This window comes from Parambassis ranga, chromosome 15 (genome assembly GCF_900634625.1).
Source record: "Parambassis ranga chromosome 15, fParRan2.1, whole genome shotgun sequence".
Lineage (NCBI taxonomy): Eukaryota > Metazoa > Chordata > Actinopteri > Ambassidae > Parambassis > Parambassis ranga.
In genome coordinates, this window is record NC_041035.1 from 14,105,581 (window position 1) to 14,132,973 (window position 27,393).

General features: G+C 41.2%; 2 protein-coding genes and 1 long non-coding RNA gene across 4 annotated transcripts; 2 read left to right on the plus strand and 1 right to left on the minus strand.

The window, feature by feature from the left end:
* The first annotated feature begins 225 nt into the window (after positions 1-225).
* Positions 226-16,531, plus strand: LOC114447455 (transmembrane protein 150A). Of its 2 annotated transcripts, none has more exons than XM_028423731.1 (8): positions 226-459; positions 787-1,042; positions 4,359-4,406; positions 4,926-5,012; positions 5,906-5,973; positions 9,710-9,837; positions 13,694-13,871; positions 14,259-16,531. In XM_028423731.1, the coding sequence occupies exons 2-8, from the start codon at positions 978-980 to the stop codon at positions 14,516-14,518; spliced, it is 834 nt and encodes a 277-aa protein (XP_028279532.1). In that variant the 5' UTR covers positions 226-459; positions 787-977; the 3' UTR covers positions 14,519-16,531. The 2 variants fall into 2 exon arrangements, with proteins under 2 accessions (XP_028279532.1, XP_028279533.1); XM_028423732.1 differs by having other exon boundaries at positions 790-1,042.
* Positions 16,532-16,908: 377 nt separating this feature from the next.
* Positions 16,909-22,921, minus strand: mat1a (methionine adenosyltransferase 1A). The gene is made up of 10 exons (XM_028423721.1): positions 22,672-22,921; positions 21,125-21,202; positions 20,715-20,837; positions 20,526-20,638; positions 20,089-20,232; positions 19,515-19,640; positions 19,328-19,420; positions 19,056-19,238; positions 18,822-18,955; positions 16,909-18,385 (listed from the first exon to the last, which is right to left on the minus strand). Exons 1-10 carry the CDS (start codon positions 22,736-22,738, stop codon positions 18,283-18,285), a joined length of 1,164 nt encoding a protein of 387 aa, XP_028279522.1. The 5' UTR covers positions 22,739-22,921; the 3' UTR covers positions 16,909-18,282.
* Positions 22,922-23,258: 337 nt separating this feature from the next.
* On the plus strand, positions 23,259-26,999 carry LOC114447457 (uncharacterized). The gene is made up of 3 exons (XR_003671844.1): positions 23,259-23,350; positions 23,960-24,034; positions 26,707-26,999. It is a non-coding gene; the product is annotated as an uncharacterized LOC114447457 (long non-coding RNA).
* Positions 27,000-27,393: the final 394 nt, after the last annotated feature.

Below are 27,393 nucleotides of genomic sequence, written 5' to 3' on the forward strand. Positions count from 1 at the left end.
CATTTAATAAACGTTTAGAGGAAAAGAGGAAAGTTTGTGTTGCTCTGTTTGCGTGACTTTGATAGATGGTTGTTCAGTAATATTTAGTGCTACATGTCTGTTGTTTTTCTTCCCCTCTAAATTTATAATCGAATATAGATTTATAATAAACGTGGCTGGAGCTATTTCCGCCCACCCTTTACGTCATTGGACGTGGGCGGAGCCAAACAGCTGGATACTCTGGAGTGTGTCTCGTGGCGGCGATGCTGTGTGAGCCAGCCTTCCCCCCACACTCCACAGTCCACAGCGGCTAACAGGCACCTCAGGAAGGCGAAGATAGGACCTAATACCTACAAAGCGAGGATACACCGTGGTTAGTGTTAGTGTCAGAGTCCCGGTGGAGGAAGCGGTTCCAAAGTTTTCACAAAAAAAACAGCAATAGAAGAAAATAAAAGTTGGCAGCTAACGGACAGAGAGAAGGTAAGTACTCACTGATTTACCTTTGATGCTGCTCATTGTTGTTGCTAGCTCGAAGGTGAGAAGGAGCCTTCACAGTGTTTAAATAAACTGAAGCCATGTTTTTCTTTGCTAACATAAAATCAAATGAACCGTCAACTATAACGCGGATCAGACATTGTTGGCAAACCCATGAAGAAAATGGTGGATTGCATTATTGTTGTTATTTGTAATGCAATGCACTCAGTTTCAACACAGCAATGACTAAACAGTTAGCTTGTAATTATGACGACCTCCTGACAGTGATGATGTGATCCTGACCCAACTCACTGCTCCTCTCCTCTCATTCAGCAGCTAAAGAAAGGACACACATCTGTCCTGCCGGCGTGCCATCCACCATCCTCCATCTTCAAGAAAGTGTATCAGTCTGTGGCAATGCAGCTGTCAGTCACACTCAGTTAAATGTTAGTGCTACTTGAGCAGATATCGCTCGGCTGGCCGAAGAGGAAAAAGAAGAAAGGGGCTGCTCAAGGTGCAGGAAGATGTCTCTCTGGATGATCCTGCCTGTTAGCCTCCCAGTGCTGACCATCACTGGGATATGGGTCGTGTAAGTGTTTTTTCTATTACACAGCAAAAAAAGAAGTTTAAATACACATTTGCTACAAACACTTAAAAACCAAAACGAACCGCTGCCTTGACAGCACTGATAGTCAGGTTTATTTTATAACAAGGATGAAAATGACAATAATTAAACCTGTGTAAAGTGAAAGATCTATTTATTTTCTTAAAATTTAAACATTTATCTAGTCTTGCATACATTTGTAACACACAGAGTACCACGATTTCTTTCACACACACATTGTGCAGAGATTGGTATATGATTATAAGACTGTTATTGCACTATCTAATGAAATAATACAAATCTGGCTCACAACGAAGCTCCAAATAAGCACTTTCATCATTTAATTTCTCACATAATTCATTCTTTCCATCCAGCCATGTGCTCATAGTGCAGGCATTTCCAGTCAAAACAAATATTTGACTGGACAAATCTATTATTTCTTATTGAATATCTTTGTGTATATACTGTAATATGAAAACTGAAAATAGCTCGTAGCTCATAGATTATGTACTGTGACACCCAGGCGACATGCTAACAAATCCCACATCTCCTGTTTTACATTAAAACAAAAAGCCTTTGATATCTCGGCCCCTCCTGCCTTCAGGAGAGCAATGTTGCATATTTATCCTGAATTCCTGGGAGCCATGGCGATTGCATTTGGATTAACTCTCTCCAGGAAGGATCTGAGATTATCACCCTTCTCCTAAAAGTAAGACATGCAGGTTTCCCATGCAGCGTAATTATCTGCAGTTTCTGAGCAGATGTACCAGAGAGAGAGAAGAATGAGTTACCTCCTGTTAATGCTTGGCCTGACAGCTCTCCTCTCTGTTCTGTTATTACTTTGAGGAGAGGAATGCAAAGCCCAGGGGGAGAAAGAGACAGATGGCCCAATTCCAGATTGTTACAGTGCTGTATCTAGGATATGTGCTACATCAGTGATGGGACTAAACAGTCTTATCAGGTGCCAAAGCTAAGACCTTGCATACCATTTTGGGACCTTTGCTGTTTCACAGTGCTAGCAGGAGTGTGTATTCAGGTGCACAGGATTAATGTTGGCAACACTGGGTTGGAGGACAGCTCTTTTTTATACTGGCATTTATTTCTGAGGCAGAAAGCTGATCTGAGTTAGGATGCCAAACACTCCTGGCTGGCACTCCCTTTAAGGCCATTTCCTTCCTGTTACCTTGACAAGGACGCCTTGTTTCTAAGAGCAGTCAAGGGTCTGTTTCCAGACTAGTGGAATGTCAAAGGATGTGACATGTTGCATAACTCCTCCTTTCAGTGTAGCTGACTCGGTGGGAATAAGGTAAATACTGGAAGAGGTTAATAGAGAGCGTACCCAGAATTTTCGCTCAGCATCTGGTTGCCATGCCCATTGCATGAAAGTTCCAGGCTCGTGCCCACCCAAGTGTCTTGGCGTTGATTCTTTTATGAGTTGTGTTTGAAACAGGAGTGTTGCTCATCTGTACACACGAGCAGCTCTCCTTGACTTTGACTGTTTTTTAAGAACATATTTTGCTTTCTGTGTAAAAAAAAAAAAACAGTGTGATTAATGTGCTTCACCAACCACCCAGTGCAGCAGCTGGAGTTTGTACAGCTAGAATTCATCCATAGTTTATGCATCCCACCCTTTCCTGGGGTTATTTTTGTACAGCTTTTGGAAATTTTCAAACCAGTTTTCCATGGAAATATTTCTCTCCATGCCTAAATAAAAAAAACTTGGTGATGTATTCCACATATATATATACTTGTATATAATGCAATTACACTTTACAACTGCTGCAGAGTCTTGATAGAGAGCTATTATTACTCAAAGCACATAATGCACTAAAATAAAAACCTCCACTTTATTTAGAACTGTCCCAGAGCTGCACTGTCCAGAGTTACGGAAAATTCTAACTGTAATCTCTTTTCCTGCCTTTTTGTTAATGAGGTCCTTCAGTGTGTATAGTTGGTGTCACTGTACTGCAGTTAAACAACTCAGAGCTCGTCTACCTGTCTGCCATGTTCCCCTCACACCAGTGAGTTTCCTCACTGCATTATGCAAGAACAGCACTCTTTACAACAACTTGACTGCCATCTGGCTTATATGATTTTCTCCCATTGATTCACATAGCTTCATGCCGACCAACAACCATTTAACCCAGTGTGTTCACACCCACTACAGTAGACAGGCAATACTAGATATGCATCTTATCAAACCACTGCTCTTGGATTGGCTTCATATTTGACACCAGAATCTTTGTCACAGACAAGATATGACTTGTAATTCTGAGCTTATTAGTCACGTCTGGGAAATACATGATGTGTTTCTGTCCTTTTAAAGGTTGGTTAGTGAGAAGGATACTATTGATCGTGGAAACATTCCTAATCAGTGCTTAACCTTTTACTGAACTATAGATGCGTTCAGAAATCAGGACATATCGTCTTTCTCTCTGACCCTCAGAGTCTCTGCCTGCTGAAAATATTTTTAACAGTTTGTGTGAATAACAACATTATAATGTGACAATTGCAATATCTTTTGCCCATATAGAAAGATTTCTAATATGATCATGTATAGTGTTATATTATAACTCTAAAGGTTCCCACACACACACACCTTTTCCACTGCAGTGCAGCCACCTATCAAATGTACAGACATCTTAGACATGTATGGACAGAAACTGTCAAGCTGCACAGGTTTATGGGCATACTGACAGTAAAACAAGTATTTTGTCTTCAGAATGCTTAATAAATAAAAGTCCCACATTTACTGTAAGAAAGGGCACACTTTTGATCCTCTGGTCATTGACCGCTGTGTGAATGTGGCAGGTCAGTGACTGGACTGAACAAACAAGACAGATAAAGATGATGCATCAGTCATACCAGTTTGACTGACAGTCTTTACTCTCTTTGACCCTAAGAGTTCCGGATACAGTGATAAGAAATGTCAGGTCAGTTAGAGCCACGGTGGCAGGTCACATTGGTAGGATTTTACTCTCGTGGAGGTCAAAGTTCATTAGGTTGACACAGGTGGTTTGTAGTTATGTAAAATATGACATTCTGATGGTAAGATTAGAGCCCAAGTTTAAGTGGCTAATTTAAAGCAATCAATGAATATAAGTAAGAAAACTTGACAGATAACTTCAGTATGTATCTGTATGTATAATGTGTCCTTGCTACCTTGTGCTGTCGCATTCACATGATAACTGAATATAATAATATTAGGATATTCTACAGTCAATTCTTATTGTTGCTCAATGGGTCATTTATACAAAACTTTTGCTTTTTGTTTTGCCTAATTATCATGTCTTTGTTTTAGGTATGCCATGGCCCTGTACAACCAGCATGTCTGCCCTGTGGATAACTGGTATGCTATTAAACCGTCTTCTATTATCCCCCTGTTAATCCCTATAGATAAAATTCATGCCTTGCAATCAGTCTTTACCTACATCCACCCAGCCTTTTCTTTACTGAATGCAAAGTTACTTGTCTGTTATGTAGCAAACATAACTCATTAAAATATTTTCACAAAAAAGCATAAGAATAAACTACAGATTTTTACATTTGTTATTCCAATCTGTTAATGTACTGTCATTGAGTGATTGACCTCTGAGCGCTGGTTCTGTTTCGGACAAGCTGAGGTTAATGTCTACCAACAGAGCTACTATTTGATGACACAGTGGTTTGACTCACTAACCCTAAAAACAAAGGACAGCCTGGTTGTGACCCTACAACCAAAAAAATGCTGTTACACAATAAATATTTATATCTGACTACAGCCTTCTGTAACTGTAGACTTCTGTATCTGAAACAATGAATATGATGTTTTCACATCTTAAATTGTGATTTTGCTTCATATGTACCTTTTGTGTGTGATGTATTCCAGGTTGTACAACCAGTCATGTGAAGAGGAGCTGTATTTACAGAGCGGGCCAACCTTGTGCTGCACGCTCGATAATGTACCTCTCATTAGGTCAGTAAGACTCCCGCCTTGAACCACCAGGCGCTACCTCTCCTCTGTGTCTTTTCGGTCTCTTTGTGTCTACTGGGTAAAAACAGGAACACTGTCCCATTGTTTTTATGTGACCCCTGTCGACACATTGTTGACAAAAAGCGAGTGAGCTTGAAGGAGACAGTTCTCCTCTGTGTGTCTGTGTGCGTGCATTCTGAAAATAGCTTGTGGCTGAAATATCCTGCTTGCCACCGTGGCAGTTCACAGGCAAAACACGGGTCTACGCTAAACCACGTAAACACACATATACACTCCCTCTCACACAGAAGGGTTGGCTTGCTTTGAGGAAGAAATCAAGGCACTTCTACTCTTTTAGCTTTTTGTCCCAGTTATCTAACAGCATCAAAGGGCAGTTGTAGCATATAAATAAGGTAAAGCTGCAGCTACAGATTAACTGTCAAAATGTTGCAGAAGGTAATCTTTAATGATGTGCTGCCATTGTTGCTTAACTACATCCCGAAATCCATGTTAAATCATTAAAAAAATCATCAGGGTGAGTTTTAGTCTGATGAATCTTACATTTTCATCTGTGCACTGAAGAATGCGTGTGTGACCGCAGTCAGCTGAGAAGGCTTTGGTTTTGTAGGCAGCAGGAGCTCCAGCACAGACAGCCAGTGTTGTTGACTGTCTCCTGGCTTCCCCTCCTACAAACATTTCCCATTCCTCGAAGAGAGACAGTAATGCAGTGGGTGAAAAGTCAAAGACTTGACGACAGGATGTGAGGAATCACGGTTCAACCCCAAAATGCATCTGTAACAGCATGTGTGGAATTAGGAATTAGCAGTAGTGTTGCTGTGTAGTGGGTGACTCATAGTATTTCTCAGGTTTATTGTTGTGTGTGCTTTTTCTTACAGTAAATGTGGGACTCTTCCTCCAGAAAGCTGCTTCTTCAGCCTAATCTGCAGCACAGGCTCATTCATGGGTAAGTATGCACACGAGTACAAAATCCATCCATCCATTATTACTTACATTGAGGGGTAGGTTTACCACCACAACTATGATCGTGAACCAACACTTCACACTAAAATTTACATTATGGAGAATTACGTTTGAGTCCATAACATGAGTATACACAAACCCATTAACCAAGAACCGGTGAAGACATTGTTCGTGGTTATTTTCAGTAGTAGAGGAGGAGGCACGTGTTATACAGACTCATGCACACATGCACAGCGAGTCTGTATTTTAGTTGGTACAAGAAAAACATGTGTGTATAAAGGAGGAGAGTGAGCTCCAAAGTGCTGCTCTGTATATCTTTTGTGAGTTGATGTGCTGTTGCCCTGCACTCACTGGTACTCCTGACTACCCTCATCTGGTTAATGTTTCCCAGCTGTGGTTTAGCTCAGTGTGTGTGTGCACACATGAGTGTATAAAAAGCAGGGGAGAGGTTTTATGCCTTACCCATGCTGCCTCTGACTGCCACTTAAGGCCGCCTCGTCTGTTGACTGATCGGTCGACTGTGGACCCTTGCTAGTGCATTCAAAAATTACTTGTGTAAAATATTAGTTGAGCCAAATTATATGTGTAATGTCTATGACTGGAGGACAGGGATCAGACAGTAGCACCTCAGTGTGAAATCTATGCAGCAGTGAAGGTCCAGTGTGTTCATGCACAAACCCATGTTTGAGGTGTAGCCATTGTTGTGCTGTTTCATAGTGGTGCAGGACCACACAATTAATGTGAAACAAATTGCGATGGGCGTTTTTCTTAATTAATCACAGATCCACCATTCTTTATTACTAAGTGGAACAACTGGCACTAGTTTTTAATATTTTACCCCTCAGTTCTCAATGCTATTTCACAGTAACCCATTGTTTTTTTATCTGAGTCTATTTGTATTCACACCTGGCCAAATAGAGCCTGTGACAGACTTTGCAGGGAGTTTGGATGCTTCAGTGTGTCAGTGTCAGTCTGAACATACTATAGGTTAATACCTAGCTGTAATGCAAGTTATTATGTCTCCACAAAAGTAGGTTAAGTTGATGTGGTATGTAGCTGCACAACAGACCATTGTAAATAATCACTGCTTAGCTTGTTAGCCTATTGATTTATGTCTTACTCGGAAGACTGTGCCTGCTACAGTTGGCTCAGTGTCACTCCAAGCTGTGATAATGTGGACCCAGTGAACTGTATATTGCCTTGTAATTATTATTCTCCTTTTCATCCCAGTTCTAACTTTACTGCCAGTGTGCACACAATGGTTTAAAGACAATGCATGTATTCTTTCTCTGCATACCTGCTGTGGGAGAGAATGCAGCCGGGTGTTTGGGTTGAAACGTATCCCCTTGTGGGGACGGCAGGGTTTGTTTTAGCGTGAGGTGTGGCTGTAGTGCCTTTTGTGGGAATATGCGTATGTATCTGCACAAGTATGCATGTTCATCTGTGTGCGTGTGTGAATATGAAAGCAAGACAGTGCTTACAACAGCAAGGTTGTACATAAGTTACAGTTTGACCATGTTGCTGCAATGTGACTGAGTGCATTGAGTGTGTGCAGCATGCTCCGACTTCCCCTGGGATTCCTGACTTCTGAAAAAAAAAGTAAGATCTGGGAAGGCTAGGGACCAAAGCCAGGCTGAGTAAAGCACTGTGCCCTGGCATGTTTATGTAGAATTATTCCTATTGTCAAACAGACAGACAGAAGATTGACCCTGTGAGGTCAGCTGAAAGCCAACTGTGCTGCTTACTCATCAGACATGAAACCTTTGAGCAGGAGGAACTCATGACCTCAGCATAACATGCATCCTCAGTGAAGGTTGCAGTAAAAAAAGCCTGCAAAAATGAGCCTGTAGTGTACCCAAAACACAGATAAAAATGGCATTTGCTCTGGGAGGGAAAATGTTCTTTCTTTTTTTAAAAACCTTCAGGCTTAGCTTACACATCATTTCACAGGAAGATCTAAATGCCAGCAAGTTTAAACATGCTCATTTGTTAAGGTGGAATAGTTATTTTGTTTTAATAGGAAAAATTACACAGCCAGCCAGTCTGCAACATGGAGACAGAGATGCTGTAATCTAATGAAATGAGCTCCAGTTCACTTTCTGGTCCCTACAGCCAGTATGTTCTCCATTTTAAAAAGGAGCTGGGAGGAAACAACGACAGGATTGTTTCCGAGCCTGGAGACACTGCTGTTTGTTTTTCCATGACTGTAACTGAAATCACTTTTAGTGCAAAGGAAACCGAGGAAAGCTCACACAAACACAGATACTCACAGAATCGAGCTTGAGGATTAAAAAAAGATATGTACATATTTACATTATGACATAATTATTTTAATTACGTCGGCCACGGCTAGATACCCAGTGTGTGCATGTGTGCTCTCTGTATGTAGCAGTGTAAGATATTTCCACATTTTAGAGGGAACGTGGTAAACCTGTGTTTACTCAAGCTGTTGCTGTTCCTTCTTTAAAATAACTGATGATGAAACCACTTCCATTATCTTGATCCACCATCAGTGAAAATTGACAAGAAGCTAGCACTGATAGAAGCCTACGTAAAGCCTTACTGCAACAAGATTACTTCATGATGGCACAGAACCTTGATCGTATCGTCTGTTACCGACACGTGGCTCAGCAGAAAACATACAGCAGTCTGGAAACTTACGGCATCCCCTTCCTCGGGCCATGCGAGTTTGTGCAAGTTTTTTGTTGGATGATTTCTATTCTACATGTTACAATGCTGCTGCTTCCTCTCTTTTTGATTAAGGGCTAACTAGATACTACACTGATGCACAAATCCATCTCATCAACTGCTGCCTCTGGCTTGTGTGGCGCATCTTATGTTAAAAATTTTCCTCAGATTTATATTTATAACAGAAAGGTCATCAGGCAGCTGCATTTCTTTTGTATTGATCAACAATAACAAACATACAACACAAACTTAATTTTGCTATGAACAGAAGGACTCCACAGGTGTCTGGTCATTGAGACCCTTACATAGAGCCAGACACACCACAACATATCCAAATCCCTGAGTAGTGAAGACAAATCTTCATATTGTTGCGTTTTCCTTTACTTTCCATGACCACAGTTTGTATTTTTATTCTTCTTTTCCAGCCCAGACACTCTCGAAGTTGGCCTCTTACACAGAGATTTACTGTCTCAGACAATGTATCAGCTTCAGGTCAAGACACAAGGAGCTCTGTGTCCCCTTTAATTCTCACAGCCTCCTCTTCTTCACGTAACCCCTGTGCTGCCCCGCTTTCACCAGACCCAGTCAGGCTTCACCAAGCAGCAGCCGTGAGGAGCTAACAAAGAGAAACCAGGCGGGGGTCAGCTCCTCAGTGCTCCAACAATGCACCCAGTCAGAGCCTATTAACACATCAGCACTCATCTGTCCCCTGTACTGTAGTTCGTTTCCCTTCACTTTTCAGTCTTATGCAACCCCCACATCTCTCCTACTTTCCCGCCATTTCCCTCCCCTCGTATTTTTTCATTATTGAGTAGAAACATTTGACTTCTCGTTATTCTTATAATCAGCCTCCAAGATATTGTGTTTCTTGGCTAAGTGAGTAGTGCCGGTGTTTGTATTAAATTGAAGCCAGACACAGTGTACAGTACCTTTCCACAATAAGCCCGCTGTGATTTCTTCTGCCACTATTACTTCAGTTTTTAAATGTAACTGACTCATCTTCTCTGCATCTTTTCTCTCTCTTTGTGTAGTTATGGTCATCGTGCTGCTGCGCTATGCCCACGTCATTGAGAAGCACCAGAATTGTGTTCTCAACACAGCAAGTCTCTCCACAGGCTGGATCTGTGCTGCTGGACTCATCATGGTGGGCAACTTCCAGGTACAGTGTTCAAGTTTACCCCCACAGCACAACAAGCGCAGTGATAGATAGAATCTCAGTATTTAAAGACAATTATCTAACCATAAATACTGATACCAAAAATCAAAAATACCATGGAAGGAAATAGCAAGGAAAATAGGAATTAATCAAACAAATCGAACTCAGTCTGTGTTCTACACTGTAGAAAAATCTTACATCACTGCTGTCCTAACTTGATTATAATAAAAAAAAATTAGTTTAATCTAATTCCAACCAAATGCCATGTTGTCCTGAAGTTGTATTATGTTTTATTATACACAGTTGAGGATACAGAATCTAAAAATCTACATTTTAACATTACTGAAAGCGACCAAGCAGTGAAACAGAACATTTCACTGGATGATTCAGTCACTCTCAGTTATATTCTAGCCCCGTGCAGGTGCTTTAATCCGCCTCTAATGGCTTTGCTCTCTCTCATATTTCAGAGGAAATACACATCAAGCTTTGTTCCTCCCTCATAGACACAATACTGAACTGAGCTTTTTGGTAGTTTCAACTTGAATTCCTTCCTTGTTGAAATTTGTTCTTTGGGAAAGAATTTCTTGAAGTTTAAACATTTGGAGCCCTGGCTGGATGCCTAGACTGTGTGTGTGCCTGTATCTGTGTGTGTACTTGTAGTTCTCATATCATGGGGATATAAATCTGTTGACAAAGTCACATTGTGAGTAACTGCTTCCTTTTTGGGGCACAGAAAGCAAGAACTCGTTATGTAAATGAGTGAATTTTAGGATAAAGGCCTGGTTAAAGGACAAGGTGTGGCAAGCAGTGGTTAGAACGTTTCTCCAGGAAATGAAAGTCAGTGTAATGTGATGTGTGTGTTTCCTGTTGAGATGGACTCGAGATAGCAGTAGAGCAGTTATGGGTAGCTTTAATGAGGCATCCTTGCCATTTATCTAGAAATATGTGGTTTGTGACTCCAGATTAAATAGACATAATGTGGTTGGATACCTTTGGGAAATCTTGTGACCTTAAGCTTGTTACATACTCCACGAGAACTGAGAAATCTGTTCGTGTTCCAGAGGTGGCCGGAACTAGAACAAAGTTTGTTTCAGACAGGACTTTTTATACTTCACAAGAAGTGTATGTGCGAACTCCACATACAGCCCTCCCACTGCAGCACACGTCTCTCACACACACACACAGGCAGACAATATTGGTTGACCAGTGTGGATTCTGTGCACCTGAAGAAGCTTTTCCGCTTCTCAATATTTACCACATCACCCTGAATTTCCGACCAATCACACAATAGTTCTCAGACACAACAAATAAAACAGTTCTGTCCACACGTGTTGAGAACAAAGCTGCGCTCCCAAACCAGCGCTCTTTCTTCCTGGAGGGCTGAGAGCAAGAACAGGTTTCTCTGTTCCTGTGAATTATGTAACAGCCTTTACTGGTATTGTCCTTTAACTTTCAAAGACTGTTGACTAAAAAAGCCTGTTTAATATAATGAAAAAGAGACAGCACGGAGGATTTAATTTATGCCCGCCAAAATGCCCATTCGGTTTTCAGTGTTTACTCAGAAAGTATCAGAGTTCTGCGATGAAGAATCATCTTGCAGGAGTGTGTGGAGCAGATGTGCAGATGTGGCAGTTTTTGTGAGAGTGCATGAAGGTTGTCTTTACCCTCTTCCTGGTTTTCCTTTGAGGCCTCAGCTCTGCAGAATAAGGAGGAATTTTTTACGGGAAGAGCTAGGGGGAAGTGAGTCATCAAGTCTGGCCATGCATGGAAAGGAGCTGGGCAGACGGAGTGTGTGTGTGTGTTTGTGTGTGCAGCGGAGGCCCCATTTATTACCAATCACGAGCTGGATCCGCAACTCTCAGACTCCCCTCTCCCACAGACATTCCAGTAGGATGCAAATCGAGATGACACTGATGGTGAATAAACAGTGGGAACCTAATAGAACAAACACAAAATAACCCAACATGCAAATTCTTAGTTTCAAAAACACGGACACGGGATCCACAGACAAACAAGTGGGAACGACAGGAGAAGACTGAGCTGTCTGACAACCACAAATGTGAAAATCACCAGAAAATCACCAGAAACTCAACTCAGACTAACTCTCTGCAGCTTGAGCGTATGTTACATAATACTTTGGCAGCACATCTCTTATGTGGCCACTTGGGATTTTCCTGTCAGGCTCTGTGATGATTTGGGCAGAGACGCACATAAATAGACGATGGAGGAGCACATTGCTGCCACACAGAGGGCCATGAGTGTGACACGGCTGGCCTATAAGCTGCATACAGAAAGAGGAAAACGTGTCTGTTAGTGATTTTGGGAAAACCAGTGGTTCAATAGTTTCATTTCATCCCATTTACTGTAGTTCTGTTTCCAGAAAATGTAAACCGAAGGTGACAGTTGGGCTTGTTCCCACATGTGTTTCCTCACACCGCCTATTACCCTGCAGACTGTCGACATGTGGCAGCACTAATTTACGCAGTCATTCAGGTTTTTAAACACAACTATTCACAATAGGTGGTGTATCAATGAGACAAATTTCTTTGACCAACTCCTCTAAAAAAATGTGAGCTCAGTGTGAATTGCTATTACTATTCATTTATACAGGCAGGTGGCTGTTTAGTGTCAGACTACAGCTGATCTGGTTTAGTTATATTTAAGTATTTTATGTAATGGCAAATACTGCAGAGGATCACATCTGAGACCTTTAAGAATGCAGTAAAAGAAACCCGACCATGTTTTTACATAAGGGTGGACAGGAAATGTCAGCTGTGACTAATGAGGGCCTGAGATCAGAGAAATGTCATTTCTGATAAAGGCAGGCAGCCATATTGGGAGCTGTTTCCCTCCTGATGATTCTAGTTCTGTTTTTTATGGATTTTTATTGCAAAACCTTTGTTGTTAACTTCCATCACTTCACATTCATTAACTTTATCTCATCAGGTAATGATTGCAGTTACCAGGCAGTACACACACACACACACACAGAGTTCAGTTCCCCATCTAACCAATATGATGTAATTATATAGTAGACAGAGAGGTGATGCAAAAAAGAAATTGGATTTTGTTGCAAAAACACTATGTAAGGTAATAAAGGAAAATGTAATTCCCACTGTAAACAAAACACACTTTTATAAAAAAATAAAACAGAATGAACCTGTGTCATATCTCCCATCTTTACTGCCAGCTCAGGAACAGGCAGTTTCTGTTTTATGGGCTTCTCATATTAAATTGTCTGGAAATCTTACTTTGTCACCTTGAGGATTAGCCCACTGCACAAGAATGTTCAGTATGTGCTAGCTAGGTCAATGGACAAATGGCTTAGAAGCCAAAACTAAATAACTTCAAGGCTATTGCTCTAATGATCCCCGCGATCCCCTAATGATCCCCTCAGAGAGGCATTGTGATTCCAAACAGACGTTAAACATTTAGCATTAGCCTGGAAAAGTTCTGTTTCATCTACATTAGTCTGCAAATGTTTTGCAATTTACAGCGCTGTTCAGATCAGTTCTTCTGAGCTCTGTGTGTGTGTGTGTATACTGTGGTGGGAGCTGCAGTCACATGTTCCTATGCAGCTCTTTTGTGTATTGTTTCTTCTCATTCTTGTGACCAGCAGGGAAAAAGAGGCATTCTGTTGCGTTTCTTGCTGTCACCTCTATAAAACTGTCTATTTCTCAGTTAGAGAGGCCTCAAACAGAGTAGTACTTGGTGCAGAAGATAGCTGATGAAACCCCCTTTGATGGCACCCACATGCTGTTGTTTCTGTCAGCTGCTGTAAGTGCTAAGTTTGAGTATCGTCTGTGTCTTGTTCCTCTCTCTCTCTTTCTCTTTCTCTCTGTCTGTCTCTCTGTCACAGGTGGATAATGCCAAAGTCCTCCACTATGTCGGAGCAGGCATCGCCTTCCCAACCAGTATGCTGTTTGTGTGCCTGCAGTCAGGGCTGACCTACCGATTGGCCAAGACGCAGGGAGAGTACAACTTGGCTCACCTCCGGCTCTGCATGACCCTGCTGGCCTTCGTAGCGTTGGTGCTCAGTATCCTCTAGAGCCACTAACAGATGGTAGCCTTTAAGGCTGCTGAATGCACTGGAGTGCTGTCCCAAGCTGTCAGTCTGACTCAGGGCAGAGATGTACAGCATTCTCCAGCATTCAGTGTCGAGTCCTGCCATGTCTTTAGGGGCATGGTGTTAAAGCTGCACATGAGAATAGAGAACATGCTGTTAAACACTCAGTGCCATTTAAAAGAATATCATGATGTTTTAGGAAATATGTTGATTTCCTTTTTGACATATTTGGCTTAATTTTTAAATTTAGCAGTCAGAGGTGACAGAATAGTGACTACAATTAATGCAACTTACCATGTGCAGGCAGCATGTGGCTTTCACACCGTGCTGCTGTTGTTTTCCTTAACTGTGTTTTCAGGTGGCGTGTTTTTTTGTCAGGAAAGCTTCGTGCTGCAACATGCTTCAGCCATCTTTGAATGGGTGTTCTGCGTCATCATTATGCTGTTTTATGGGACATTTGCCTTCGAGTTTGCCAGCATATCAGGGGATACAATGGTGGTCCTGGCCAGAGGAGGAGGAGTCCTGGGATCTGCTGGGAGAGAACACAAGATGGACTCATTGGGAACTCTGGTAGCACTGGGAGGACCTGGTCCACTAGCACCTCCACACGAACCTTAGAACCTGTCCATACTGCAGCCCAGACATGGCTCATACATGACAGCCACACAGTTGCCTTGTTTATTCCTGTCAAACTCCAGTTTAATTATTCATTTCCAGCCACATTTGTGTGAAGCTTTGAAATGAAACAGGGCTGAGCGGCTGCAGATCTGCTGCCACGATGGAGAGCTTGGGTTGTGCTCTTGTCAGGATTTGTGTCTCAAAAGGACTTATTTCCATGTTGCACATTGCACAGATGTGACACCAAATTCTCTCCCAGCTCAGTCCTGTCATTAGCAGTGACCAGCAGAGGAGTTACTCTGTCAATCAGAAAATGGATTTCCTGAGATCATGTGAACTCTCATTATGTGGCCTTTTCCCTTCTAGGTGCCAGAAAATAAGTGAGGGCTGCTGGACAGCCCAGCTGACAGTGTTAAGGCAGAGAGAAGATGGTGTTACACCAGTCAGACCTGAACAGTTTGTCAAATACAAAACTATCAAAAGGCTTCAGTCATGGGAACAGAGCAGAGCAGCAGGCAAATAAATCATCCATAAAGCAACATATCTGATGTCAAATAACCTTCTGAAATTCCACCTCTGTAAAGACTTTAGCTGCTTTTATCCGTTTTGTCTTTTCTCGTGTTTGTTACTTTTCAGCCAAAGATGAACGGATGGTCAAACTGGTTGTTCTGATGGATGCACGCATCAGCACGAATGTTAGCTAGCTATGTAACTCAACGGCAACAGTAACTCCACATATGCAACACTTTTCCCCCACACAGTATCCACGGTCTATGACTGGAGGCTTTTTATACCTAAGTAAAACTGGATCCACGTTACTGTTAAAAGAATGAGAGGTGACCCAGTGTCCACAGGCCAAATGCATTCCAGTTAATTTGAACCAGAGCTCTGGCGTTATTGAATTTAGTGACGAGGCATTACATGTCTTCTCAGGTCCTACGGACAGAGGTCTTGTACTTGGACTTCTCCATCCAGGAGGAGGTGAATGTGTTCATGTTGCCTTACCTTCATGCGCCTTTTCTTTGAAACCCTGACATCAGAGTGGGGAGGGTTTTTTTGAGCATGTCCTGCAGAGCAAAGGGTAAAGGAAGGATTGGTAACACTGAGATATATGTTATTAGACAGTTTGTCTATTCTTCCCGTGGCTTCTGTGCTAAAACACTTATTCTGTCATTCTCCCGCTCACTTTAGCTGCGATAACAGCTGATAAATGAAAGCAATAGGATGAGCAATAAAACTGCTTATACTGGGAGCAGGGACAAGACGACCACTACATCAAGAACAGAGTCTAGTTAGTGCCTGATATCGTTCCATTCATTCACAACCAGCCATGTGCTGGGCAGAGGTTTTGTTTGTGCCTGTATTGTGGGTGTTTTTTTTTGTGTTTTTTTTTAAATAATTCTTAGTTACAGGATGTAATGTATACTTCGGAAAATAGTTTGAACACTAAAATGTGGAATAAGCTGGACTTCACAGCAGCTACGCCTGTGTTCATCTGTGCCTCTCTCTGTCAGCCAGAAAGCTCATCACAGAGCTGTGACCTTGCCGATCAGATCACAGGTTTTGTTTACTAGTCCCCAGCCAAAAATATTCAGCTGAAGGCCAAACCTGCCACTTATTTTATTTCATAGGCTGGATAAACTGCAGCTTCTGGCCTTAGTTCTACCTGTGACCAAACACTACGTGTACCACGAACAAATCAATCGCCTCTAAAGCTCCCCATGCTGCTCTCTGGACATCCACATTTACTAAAGGTGCTTGATCTACATGATAAGAATCCAGGCAAATCAGACTTTACATTCATTTCATATCAGCATCTCTACTTCTAGTCCATGTTTTCTTGTTTATGGATCTGTCAGATCTTTGCACTCTCAGGAAGATTTTACAACACCAGCTGCATCGTTTTGTCCAAAGCAGAATTAACTCTTTGCTTCTACCTTCTGCTTTGTTTTAATGGAATTTATGTTAATGAGGATTCGTAGTGTATATTTGTTTCATGTAGTATAGCTGTAACTGCCCCCCCCCCACCCCAAACTTGTAGGACTGATCATATCATAGATTATTAAAGAAATCAGTAAAAGATTCAGCCTTCATTTGATGTTATGTGTGTATGTGTTATGTTGTGAGAATGTTTGTGCTGCTCACACAGGCCAGGGTTAAACTTCTACAAGAAGGTTTTCTGACATCTTGACAAACTAACTGGCACCTGTAAACCTCAGAAGAAATCTCCATTATCAGCTGAAGAGCAAAGTGCTCCCTGTGCCTTATGTATTATTTTGATAATGAAAACCAAAGAGGTTTAGGTTGTAAATTCTATTTTGATGAAAAGTCATATGATTGTATACATATATGCCTTAATGTTCGATGAATAAAAAAGTGATATAAAATGGTTCATATCTATAATCTTTTTATTGTTTCATTATTTACATTGCCGAATTGCTCTGCCAACAAATCAGGCAGAAGATGACACTGATAGATAACATTACAAAAAAGGCTGTAAATGAAAGAACTGTTAATTTGCTCACCACACAAGTCCGGAAGGATCTGGTTACAACAACCCTCACTGCCATCAGAAGCAAAATAGCAACAAAAACAAAACATTTTGTCATTAAATTATCTTTAAATTAATTTCATTTCTAAATCCCTATTAGATATATTTTAACAACCACTCCCTTCTCTCCACTAAATCCACAGTTTTAGAGTCTACAGTATCTGCAGAATTATTACAAGCTGAGCTGCAGCTGTTACTAGAGATATTGGTTTCTAAAGAAACCTTTCATTGGACATTCAATAGGAAATAGACCAGAGAAGGAGTAGACTCCTTTGGTTGTATAAAATAAGATGAAATCATCAAAAATGTAGATCAGCACAGGCTAAAAACATGCAAAGTATTTTAAGACATCAGTGGTCCATAAAATGCTTCAGACTCAGTTGGCTTTCCACTGCTCAGAGCAAAACAGAGAAGATTCACACTCAAGTCGGAATTCCTAATTCAAATTTACAGCAGCTAGCCTGCAGGTAAAAAAAAACCCACATACAATCCAGCTACCAGGAAATCTGTGCAGCAATGAAGGGTTATTACATGAATGCCGGGCTGAAAGGATGGAAAAGAGTATGAAAACATAAACCTGCAGGGATCCTTCACATCTGACTGACTGTAACATATTTAATGCTGTGTGTTTTCCTGACCTCTCTTCTTGAATTTCCTGCAGCACATATTACAAAAAAAGACTTAGTTCACACTAAACGATCTTTAAAAGCCTTTGGTTGAGCAGCGATTACACCTCTGACGTGGACTACTAGCCTGTTGTCAATAGCACCTTTTGAAAATAAATCACTGAGCTTGTTTCAGCACATAACAGAAAACCTGAACAGCTTTGAGGTCAAAACACTGTAGAGGTGTATTCATCTCATTGATGACTAGTATAGATTTGCAAATGTACTAGTTAGTGTACACACTAACACACACATTTGTAGCAACTGCAATTAGATGTTTTGTGGGCTGGTAAAAAAGATTTGATACCAAGATGTCCTCTGCAATGTCTCTCTCCTCAGTGGGAGGATGTCCCGTTATATATGTCCATCTGGCTCACATTTATTCTCTTCTCACCTCTTTAAAGCTGATTTATCCCTCCCTAACTTTGGCTTTGGATTGTTGTTTTTTTATTAATGTTCTATCAGCTGATGGAGCTGGCTGTTACAGCTCATGAAGAGGCAGCTTGTTCAGCATTCAGGCAGGGGGTCAGGACAGGCAGGTGGAGTATTTAGAAGACAAGGTTTTTGGGTATTTCCCAAGAAAACTCTGGTCGGCCAAAGTGACCATAAGAGGCCGTTTGCTGGTAGATCGGCCTCTTCAGGTTCAGTTCCCTGAGAAGGATTCAGAGGAAGAGCAACATCAGAGGTGTTAAAAAATGTACACACAGACAGTCAGTATGGCACCATCTGCAAAGAACTGTGTTCACAACTGTGGTGCCACCTGGTGGCAGAATCTAAAAAAATGCAGAAAACAATACCCTCATTTTTTTTTTAATCTATTGCCTTTTTATCTTTACATTTGTAACAATTTGTCCCTGAGCAACCCTCTGAATTAGTTTTTATTTGTGCTTTCTGATTATCAGCTTGTCAGTTACCTGTACATGATAAAGTCTGATTCACTTAAAGTACCTGTCCTATCCTGATTAGACAATCTCTTGCCCATTTTCATTGTTTATGAAATGTCAAATATAGTTTTAATTTTCATTTTTACTTTGATTTTTACTATATATTTTTATATATTTTTTTTTATTCATATCCATGTGTTTACCTGACAATGACTCCCGGCCGCAGGTCAAAGTTCTTGTTGACAATGTGAAGCAGTTCTGATTCTGTTTTCAGGGATGAACCGTAGGTAAACAGGGAGATGGACAGAGGCTGAGCCACTCCAATAGCATAAGACACCTGTAACACATACAGAGGTGGAGATGGGTGAGTGGGTTGTTTTTTTTTTTTTTTTAAATCAGCACACACCGTGTTTTAGGGGGTAAAGCTGTGGACTCACCTGAACTAGGACTCTCCTGCACAGTTTAGCTTTGACCAGAGACTTGGCCACCCAGCGGGCAGCATAGGCAGCAGAGCGGTCAACTTTTGAGAAGTCTTTTCCAGAGAAGGCTCCCCCACCGTGAGCTCCCCAACCACCATACGTGTCTACAATGATCTTCCTGCCCGTCACGCCAGCATCACCCTGTTGGGTAAAAAGAAAGAGGGAAGATGAGCAAAACCCAGTAGTGACCTTGTCCTTTAATTAAACAATTTACATGAGCAATGTGTCACCTGGGGTCCACCAATGACAAAGCGACCGCTTGGCTGGAGGTGGTAGATTGTTTTATCATCCAGATATTTTGCAGGAACCACAGTGTCGATAACCTGATTAAGCATTAAAAGCAAACATGTGACTCTGATCTCTAAACTATAGTTTATATGAGTTTGAGCCCAGTGGGGTTTGTTTATGAGGCTTTACCTTCTCTTTCAGGACCTTCTGCTGCTCATCCAGAGTGATGCAGTCATCATGCTGGACGGAGATCACTATGGTGTGAACTCTCTTAGGGATCACAGCTCCGTCCCTCTGCTCATAGTGTACAGTCACCTGTGGGACAAACAAGAGGTCAAAAGTTGGTACATGCTGTTCAAGATTCATATTATTACAGACATAATACTCTTCTGACCCACATTTCTCCACAAGGAGATTGTCATGTAGTGTTGCCTCACTGTTTGAATACTGGCATTAGTTTAAAACCTGACCTACTCTCTCCTGCTTGAAGGCCTAACAACCGGCCACTGACCAGGTACACAGAGGTATTGGACTCTTTGAACTTGAGAGTTACAATCTGCAGCTAACTTTCTTTTCAGCCAAAAGTCTATTATTTCTGTACAGACAGCTTTAAATTAAATACTTCCAAAAGCCACTGTTGATCGGATTTTGTGTGGTGGCACCAAAATAATCTCCTGAAAAACGTCCAACATGGAAACAAGAAACCAATTCACAAATCAGCAGTGCTGTTTCTGTACAGTGCAGTTCTGGGGAGTCACCTCACCTGTGTTTTGGAATCAGGACGGAGCCAGGCGATAACGCCGTTGCGTCTGAGTTCAGCCATCTTTGCGTTAAGTTTGTGAGCCAAGACGATGGTGAGAGGCATGCATTCCTCCGTCTCATCTGTGGCGTAGCCAAACATCAGACCCTTCAGAGGGGAGATAACAATGCAGAGGCAATGGTTGCTAATTGCTGGTTATACATAAAAGTCCACTCTACCACAGTTAGGAGAGAATGTCTTTCAGAAGTAGCTGCTACAGTTACTTATTTTGACTTGTTAAATTTCACCTAAAGATGTCAGTTTGTGGTCCAAAGAAGAAAAAAGTGGACTAATACACCTGTTTAAAATGTTTTTTAAGGTTTCATAAACACCAACATTCATTTCACCAGATGTGGTCTAAACTCATTAACGGGGTCATATTGAGTCAAAACAGCTCCCACCTGGTCTCCTGCTCCAATGTCCTCTTCCTCTCTGTCAACATGGACCCCCTGAGCAATGTCCGGACTCTGCTGCTCCAGTGCCACCAGTACGTTACACGTCTTATAGTCAAAACCTGCAAAAGGAAAGTGACTGACTCAGTTTAGAGAAAAACAGACACATGTGTGTTTCTGTTGATGTTATGTCCTCACCTTTGTCTGAGTTGTCGTAGCCGATGTGTTTGATGGTGTCTCTCACTACCTTCTGGTAGTCCACAACAGCCCGAGATGTGATTTCACCACAGAGCAGCACCATGCCAGTCTTACACACCGTCTCTGTCAACACATTACACGCACAATGATCATATTCTGTCCCGTCTTTGACTTCAGTCACTTACAAGGAGGTGTTGCAATGTCAGCAAGCTCCTCTTGTGACACTCAGAGGTCGATACTGAAATACAATACATAATCTTAACACTGCAGATGAGTTAAATTCCAGGTGAGATTCAGGCCAGTGGGTCACTTCGTTTACATTCTGACCAGAAGCTGACCTTTGTCTTACTTGTAAGCAGAATGTAAAAAAAAGACATCATAGATAACACTCTGACGTCTAGTGGGCTCACCACAGGCCACTTTGGCATCCGGGTCCTGACTTAGGTGAGCATCCAGGACAGCATCACTGATCTGGTCACAGATCTTATCTGTGGAGAAGCACAAAGCAAAAAGCTCAGACTGAGTTTGAGTGTTCTCTTCTTTACTCAGTCTGAATGTTTTTCATAACATCATAACTAAAGAAGAAGTCCCTTTTTGCATGGAAGCATAGATGTAAATATTTCAGACTAGAAGAGCATCAGTTTGATTTTGAGTGCAGCAGCAGGACAATGCCTGGAAAAACCCGTCCATTCATCTCTCTTTGCGCCCCGCTGAAGCAATGCAATACCCAGGTTACATCAGAAACAACGACCGCCTCTCAAAACAGAGCAGTGTGGCTGATAGAAAATGTTCTTTATCGACTCTGCGTTCTGCTTCCAGTCTTGCAGGTGTGCTGTGTCATAATGGCCACTATCTGTGGGAACAGCCCAGACCTAGAGGTGTGTTATCAAATCTAAGAGTGCACCGTGCGAAGGCCACGCGCCCCTGTGAATGTTCACACTGTGTAACAGCTTCTTATAGATTGTACTGTATGTAACAGTACGTACATACAGAACCCAATCTCATTAGTTACTGTATACTTGTGGTTGTTTATTTAGTGGTTATTATTTGTTGTTTAAGACCGCTCATGTCCATGTGATCTATAGTGACATGTCAAGATGTACTTTTTTCAGGTGATCACACATCATCTTCAAGCCATTAAAAATATTGAGATAAAAGCTAAATGAAAGGTTTTACCTCATATTATGGGCTCACAGTTAAAGTCTATCATCTGTGAATCTGCACAACCAGTTTACTGATTATCGATTTAGCACACGGGACTTTGTAAGGTTACATATTTGTGAAAGGATTACAACACATCAACAGGGTGGGGGTTAGGAGGGGTCTAAAGGCAGCAGGATACAGGACAGAGTACACTTCAAATTTTAACAAGAGCTTATAACATACACAAGATTATTTCTGCCTTTATAGATCTTTTACTTAAGAGTTGTAACACACTAAAACAAAGTTACACACAGCTGTTATTCTATGATTTTATTAAACATTAGCCTCTATTATCAGAATGATTCTTATCTAATACCTGGCAGAGCGGCTGCTGCACGCCATTTTAATTAGACTAAAACTGTAAGAAGCTGTTGTAGTTCCTATTTTTTAGCAGACTGTTGTCAACATAAATGACTCTATGTGTCACTGTGTGCTTGGACTTTTCTTTTTTTTTTATCTTCTATGCGCAACCCTACACCCGCCTGTCTCTCACACCCACACCTACTGCTGTCCATTAGTGAGAGTGAGGGGCAGTAAACACATGCTGCTGTGAATGGAATACCAACCATACTTGGAGAGTAAATACGCAGCAGTCTGGGGTTATATCAAATAGTTCAACTTGCATCGACTTTACTCACATGCATGTGTGTGTAGTAAGAACATAGAGATAAATGTATGCATGTTCTGAGATACTTTTACAACACAAAGAAGTGACGTTTTGGCAGCTTTTGTATGTTAACGCTCACTGACTCACCTGGATGTCCCTCTCCTACAGACTCTGAAGTGAACATGAAGGAGCCTTCTTCCAGTTGATCACTCATATTTTTTTGTCCTACAGGGTCAGGTACTATGCAGGGATATTCAATTCCAATCAAGGAGCACTCCGCAGAGATCTGAAGGGGGCTTTATATTCCTGCCGGTTCTCTTCACAAAAGAAATGAAGACCAGGAGGCCAGCAGCCCTGCAGCCAATACAAAGTCTGTCCCACAAAACTCCACGTCTGTGTCCACATGGCCCAATATATATATGGCTTGGGAAGCACACTCACGCGCACACACACACTGTCACATACTCACACACGCACACACATATGTCATGTGAATCCCTGGGACAGTCCATTCTAGGGGGGGAGTGGATAGTGGGAGGGCATTTCAGTTCATGGAAACTGCTTGTTAACCCCTTGTGTACAGCTTGAAGTTCAAGTGTGTGTTTATAGTCATCACCTGCTTTGGCTGCTCCACTTTAGAAATTGACACTTGCTGGGGAGAAGCAGAAATATGCGAAACAGGGGGTTCCCATGCACCCAGCACATCGGTGGGACCGCTCTGTCTGCTGGGACTCTGCCAGGTCGGGGCAACCTATGGACAGAGGAGAGGGAGAAAAGGAGTTGTTGTCAACAGCACAAATGATGCAATGACTCCTGTTTACATCATGTGAGCAAAATTATGGTGATTCATGATGAAACCAAAACAAAAACACATGGAATAATTAGTCAAGTGCCAATTACTAAAAACTACATGAATGAAAAATCTGTAATTACTCTGTGAGTTTGAACGAGTAGGAATTTAGTTGATATATTCCTCGACGTTTATTAGAAAACAAAACAAAACTTTTAGTTATGGTGCTGTACGAATCAATGCAATACTTTTTTGACTTCTGTTAAAAAAGCAGAGGTCAAAAAGGGTGTCATTTAAATAAAGTAAAAGAATTCTGAGCAACACCTCAGTTGTTCTTTAATATATATACAAAGTTGAAGAGTGAACAATTATGTTTGGGAACACTCCAAATTTGAACCCATTGTAATTCTGTCTGAAACATTTACCTGCAAAAGAAGTAGAAACTATAACAAAACAATAAAAACACTCTAAAAGAAATTCACCAGCATAAAAAATATAAATATTCTTTACTTCAGTACAGCTCAGTATGTTTTACTTTCTCTTACTGTCAATAATTACATTTAGAGCAGACAGTCATCTGTTGTCTAAATGCTCTTTTCCATCCAAGTCCCAGCCTGAGGCTCTTGTCTTTGTACGCAACTGCAGAAAATATCAAGCCATTTCCTGAAAGAAGATCGAATCATGAAGATGTGTCCCTCAGATATCTCTTGGCTTTTTCAGGTGATGCACTGTGCCTGTGTCTCTTCAGAAAACTGTTGTGCAGACTGTTTGTGCAAGTGGTGCTCAGAAGAATGGCTGTATGTGCATTCACAAACATACACCTGGAGAAACAATGGCACTGTGAGCCACGCAGACTCTGTACCTTTTCATGCAGCACAGAAGCTCTGCAGACAGCGACAGGCAAACAAATCTCTCTTTATTGTTGCATAAACAGTGCAGAGGAGCAAACCTTTACTCTTTCCCTCATCTGGCTCTAATTTCAGTGGGTGTTTAGTTGGCTCTGCAAAATGAGAGGAGAATTTTAACTAGCTCTCTGAAGTGAATAAAATACCACTCTTCCTGACTGCTTTGAGGCTCATTTAAAGCAGATTTGACCAATAGAACAAAAAGCTACATTAACCATACATTCAGGTTATATAACTGATTTCCCCACAGCTTTACAGAAAGTTTTTAGGTGCAGATGGAGTTAATTTTTCCAGTGCATTAAAGGAGAAAAGCATGCAGTAATAATCAACATTATACGGTTCAAAACAAAACCAAGTGATACGTTGATATATGAACCAGATATGCAAACAGAGCAGTAGGAAGTAATGTGGAAAACACAGAAGGGATAGGTGACAATTAAAAACAACAACAACAACAACAACAACAAATACCATTTAGGCAGCACAATGAGCTAATCTCACCCCAGGCTATAGCAGAATTAAACACACAGGAACTGCATAGTACTGCGTGTGGTATAAAACACTGTTAAAGGCTCAAATATTCATTCAAATAAACTGCATTCAAATGACAGAATGAACATTTATGACAATAATATAAAATCTAATTTAATTAAATCAGTTGAAATAGTTAAAAGTAATGATAACAACTGATATAATATATTGCTGTACATTATGACATTATAGATATTAATAAAAAAGCGGTCAAGTTATTGAAAAGTAAAAAAAAAAAATGAAACATGCTGCTATGAATGGCTCCGTCTTATCTTTTGTGAGGTTTCATCACCATAAACATACACAAGACAACAGACATCAGAGGTCCGAGATGTTCAAACGCTAACTAGATCCAACTAGAGATAACACGGAACTCCCACCTGTTACCAACCAGAGCAGAGAGCCAGTCTGGTGGCACAGTGAGCGACCTCTGAATGATACACCTCTGTTTATTTTGGCCTCACTAGTGCCTGATTGCCTGGATCAAAACAATCAAGACACTGCACTTGTTTTACGTATCCACGCGTGAACTCCTCCCTCGAAGTGTTTGTTAATGAATGACCAGGAAAATAATTTGTAATTTGTCTGTACTAGTTATGTTAAAAGATAACTGCACAGGAGCAGAGGATGGGTAAAACATTAGTGGGACATCCTTACAGTGTATTTATCTTTTGAAAGAATTTAAATTCCATTTTTAATACATCACCATGCAAGCTTTTAGTCTATCCAAAGAAATGCTACAAAGTATAAGTATAAATAAAATATAAAGTAGACTTTGAGCGGTAACCTGATAACAGCCTGACGAACTTTGAGGTTTGTGTGTTGTAGTGAGTTAAAAAACATCACCTCTTTATTTATGTGGCTCTCTGTGGATGCCCCTCAATTGAGCACTTAAGAGACAATTAAAGTACCCTTGTTTCCCCAGCTATAAGGCCAATCCGATCCCTAATCAGTTAAACATAATCAAGCCACATGACAGGGTATCCTCCTTCTATCCGATTGGCCATATGAGAAGTGTATCACATTGAACTGCAGTGCATTTCAATTCAAAGGCCGGAGAGTCAGGGTTTCAGGGTCACTGTGGCGTTAGAGGGTCAGAAATCCTCAAACTTGACAGAACAGGATGAGATAAATGAACCCTTGCATAGCCAGAGGCGGTTAACACCTGTTTGTCTTTCCCCTGGTTCAAGGACACACAGTTTACCTCCGTACCTTGCCGCAGAACGCGCTGAGCTCTTCTGGTTACTGACCAGTTTCATCTGGATGGCAGAACAGAATAAGTTGGATGTTGCCAGAAGTACTTTTATTATATAGCGGAAAGAAACGTGATTAGTCTGTATAACTCATTATATAAGGAGTTGCATGTTAGTAGATAATGCTGAGTGTAAGTCTATGTTCTTTACTTCGACTTGTGCACCCTCTGTGTTATGTGCAATTTCTTTGTGCACTGATGTTGACTTGATTTTGACATAAAAATATTTTTAATGCCTGCTCATAACAAAGAAAAGGAAAGACTGAAATCACAAGAGGCGTGCATGGCTTCAAACAGCTCCCACAGCAGATCTCTTTTCTGATATGAACTCAGACAGTAATTACAGTTCATGCCCCTGTCCTCCTTTTACTACCCCACTTCTCTCTCTGATTGGCCTCACTCACACAATAAGAATTTCACATGTCTACCAATGCCTGTGGGTGAGAACACTACAGAGGAGGTGGGGTGCAAATGGACAGCTGTGATTGGCTTCTGGCTGCACACACTCCCCGCTAGAGCAGCATTGGTCCAAAACGGTTCTTCATTTGTGTATATGTTCGCATGTGTGTGTCTGCATGAGTATATGAGTATACACATAGCAAAACAACCACAATCTGTGTGATGTTTGTGTTCATTGATTAAAACAATCATTGATTAAACAAGCCTCTATTTCCAGTCCTCAGCCCATCCATTATATTTCATAGGAGATGACCTAATATAACAACAGATACAAGCATCCAGAAAATGGTGGAGCGGAGGAGCCAGAGAGGGAGCGCAGCAGCTGGGCTTGTGGAGTGACATCCTATCCCATCTCTATTCCAGCCCATTTTGGACCCTCAGCACATTCCTCAGCGAAGCTGCCACCAATAAGTGAAATATTACCACTATATCTTGCTTTAGCAATGCACTCTGCTCCTCACAGATAGCATGGACAATATCTTTACTACACTGGCCTGTCAAAGACACATTCAGAATTCACACGTACTTCAAACACCTTGATCCCCCTTACGAGCACCACACTCAGGCGGAGTGTTGTGTTTTATTAATGGTTTCTACTGTAAAGCTACAATCTGTTGTGCTGATGGTTGTAAAAGCATAACAATAAAACAAAGCATTTGTGACCCTGAAAATGGAATATTGTGACAGGTATCTTAATTTTTTATCTTCTGAACTTTAATACTCTCCTCCTATTTATTAGATAGTAATCAAAAAACAACTGTAACATCCAAAGGGATTAAATGTTTAAATCTGTTATCTACTCTCCTCTTTGCAACTACAAAGGAGGTAATTTGAATAAATGAAAAGATACACTTTTTGACATAATAAATAACAACATACCGGTAACAACAGCACTACTACAGACAGACAGACATATCAGAAACAGACTTGTA

Excerpts from the sequence above, each read along its gene's own strand:
- LOC114447455 (XM_028423731.1), top strand. The coding sequence starts at position 978 with ATGTCTCTCTGGATGATCCTGCCTGTTAGCCTCCCAGTGCTGACCATC. Across the intron at positions 4,407-4,925 it reads GTCTGCCCTGTGGATAACTG|GTTGTACAACCAGTCATGTG; the intron begins GTATGCTATTAA and ends GATGTATTCCAG. Across the intron at positions 9,838-13,693 it reads TCATGGTGGGCAACTTCCAG|GTGGATAATGCCAAAGTCCT; the intron begins GTACAGTGTTCA and ends TCTCTGTCACAG.
- mat1a (XM_028423721.1), bottom strand. The coding sequence starts at position 22,738 with ATGAGTGATCAACTGGAAGAAGGCTCCTTCATGTTCACTTCAGAGTCT. Across the intron at positions 20,838-21,124 it reads GGATGCCAAAGTGGCCTGTG|AGACGGTGTGTAAGACTGGC; the intron begins GTGAGCCCACTA and ends ATGTGTTGACAG. Across the intron at positions 18,386-18,821 it reads CGGCCGGGAGTCATTGTCAG|GGAACTGAACCTGAAGAGGC; the intron begins GTAAACACATGG and ends AATCCTTCTCAG.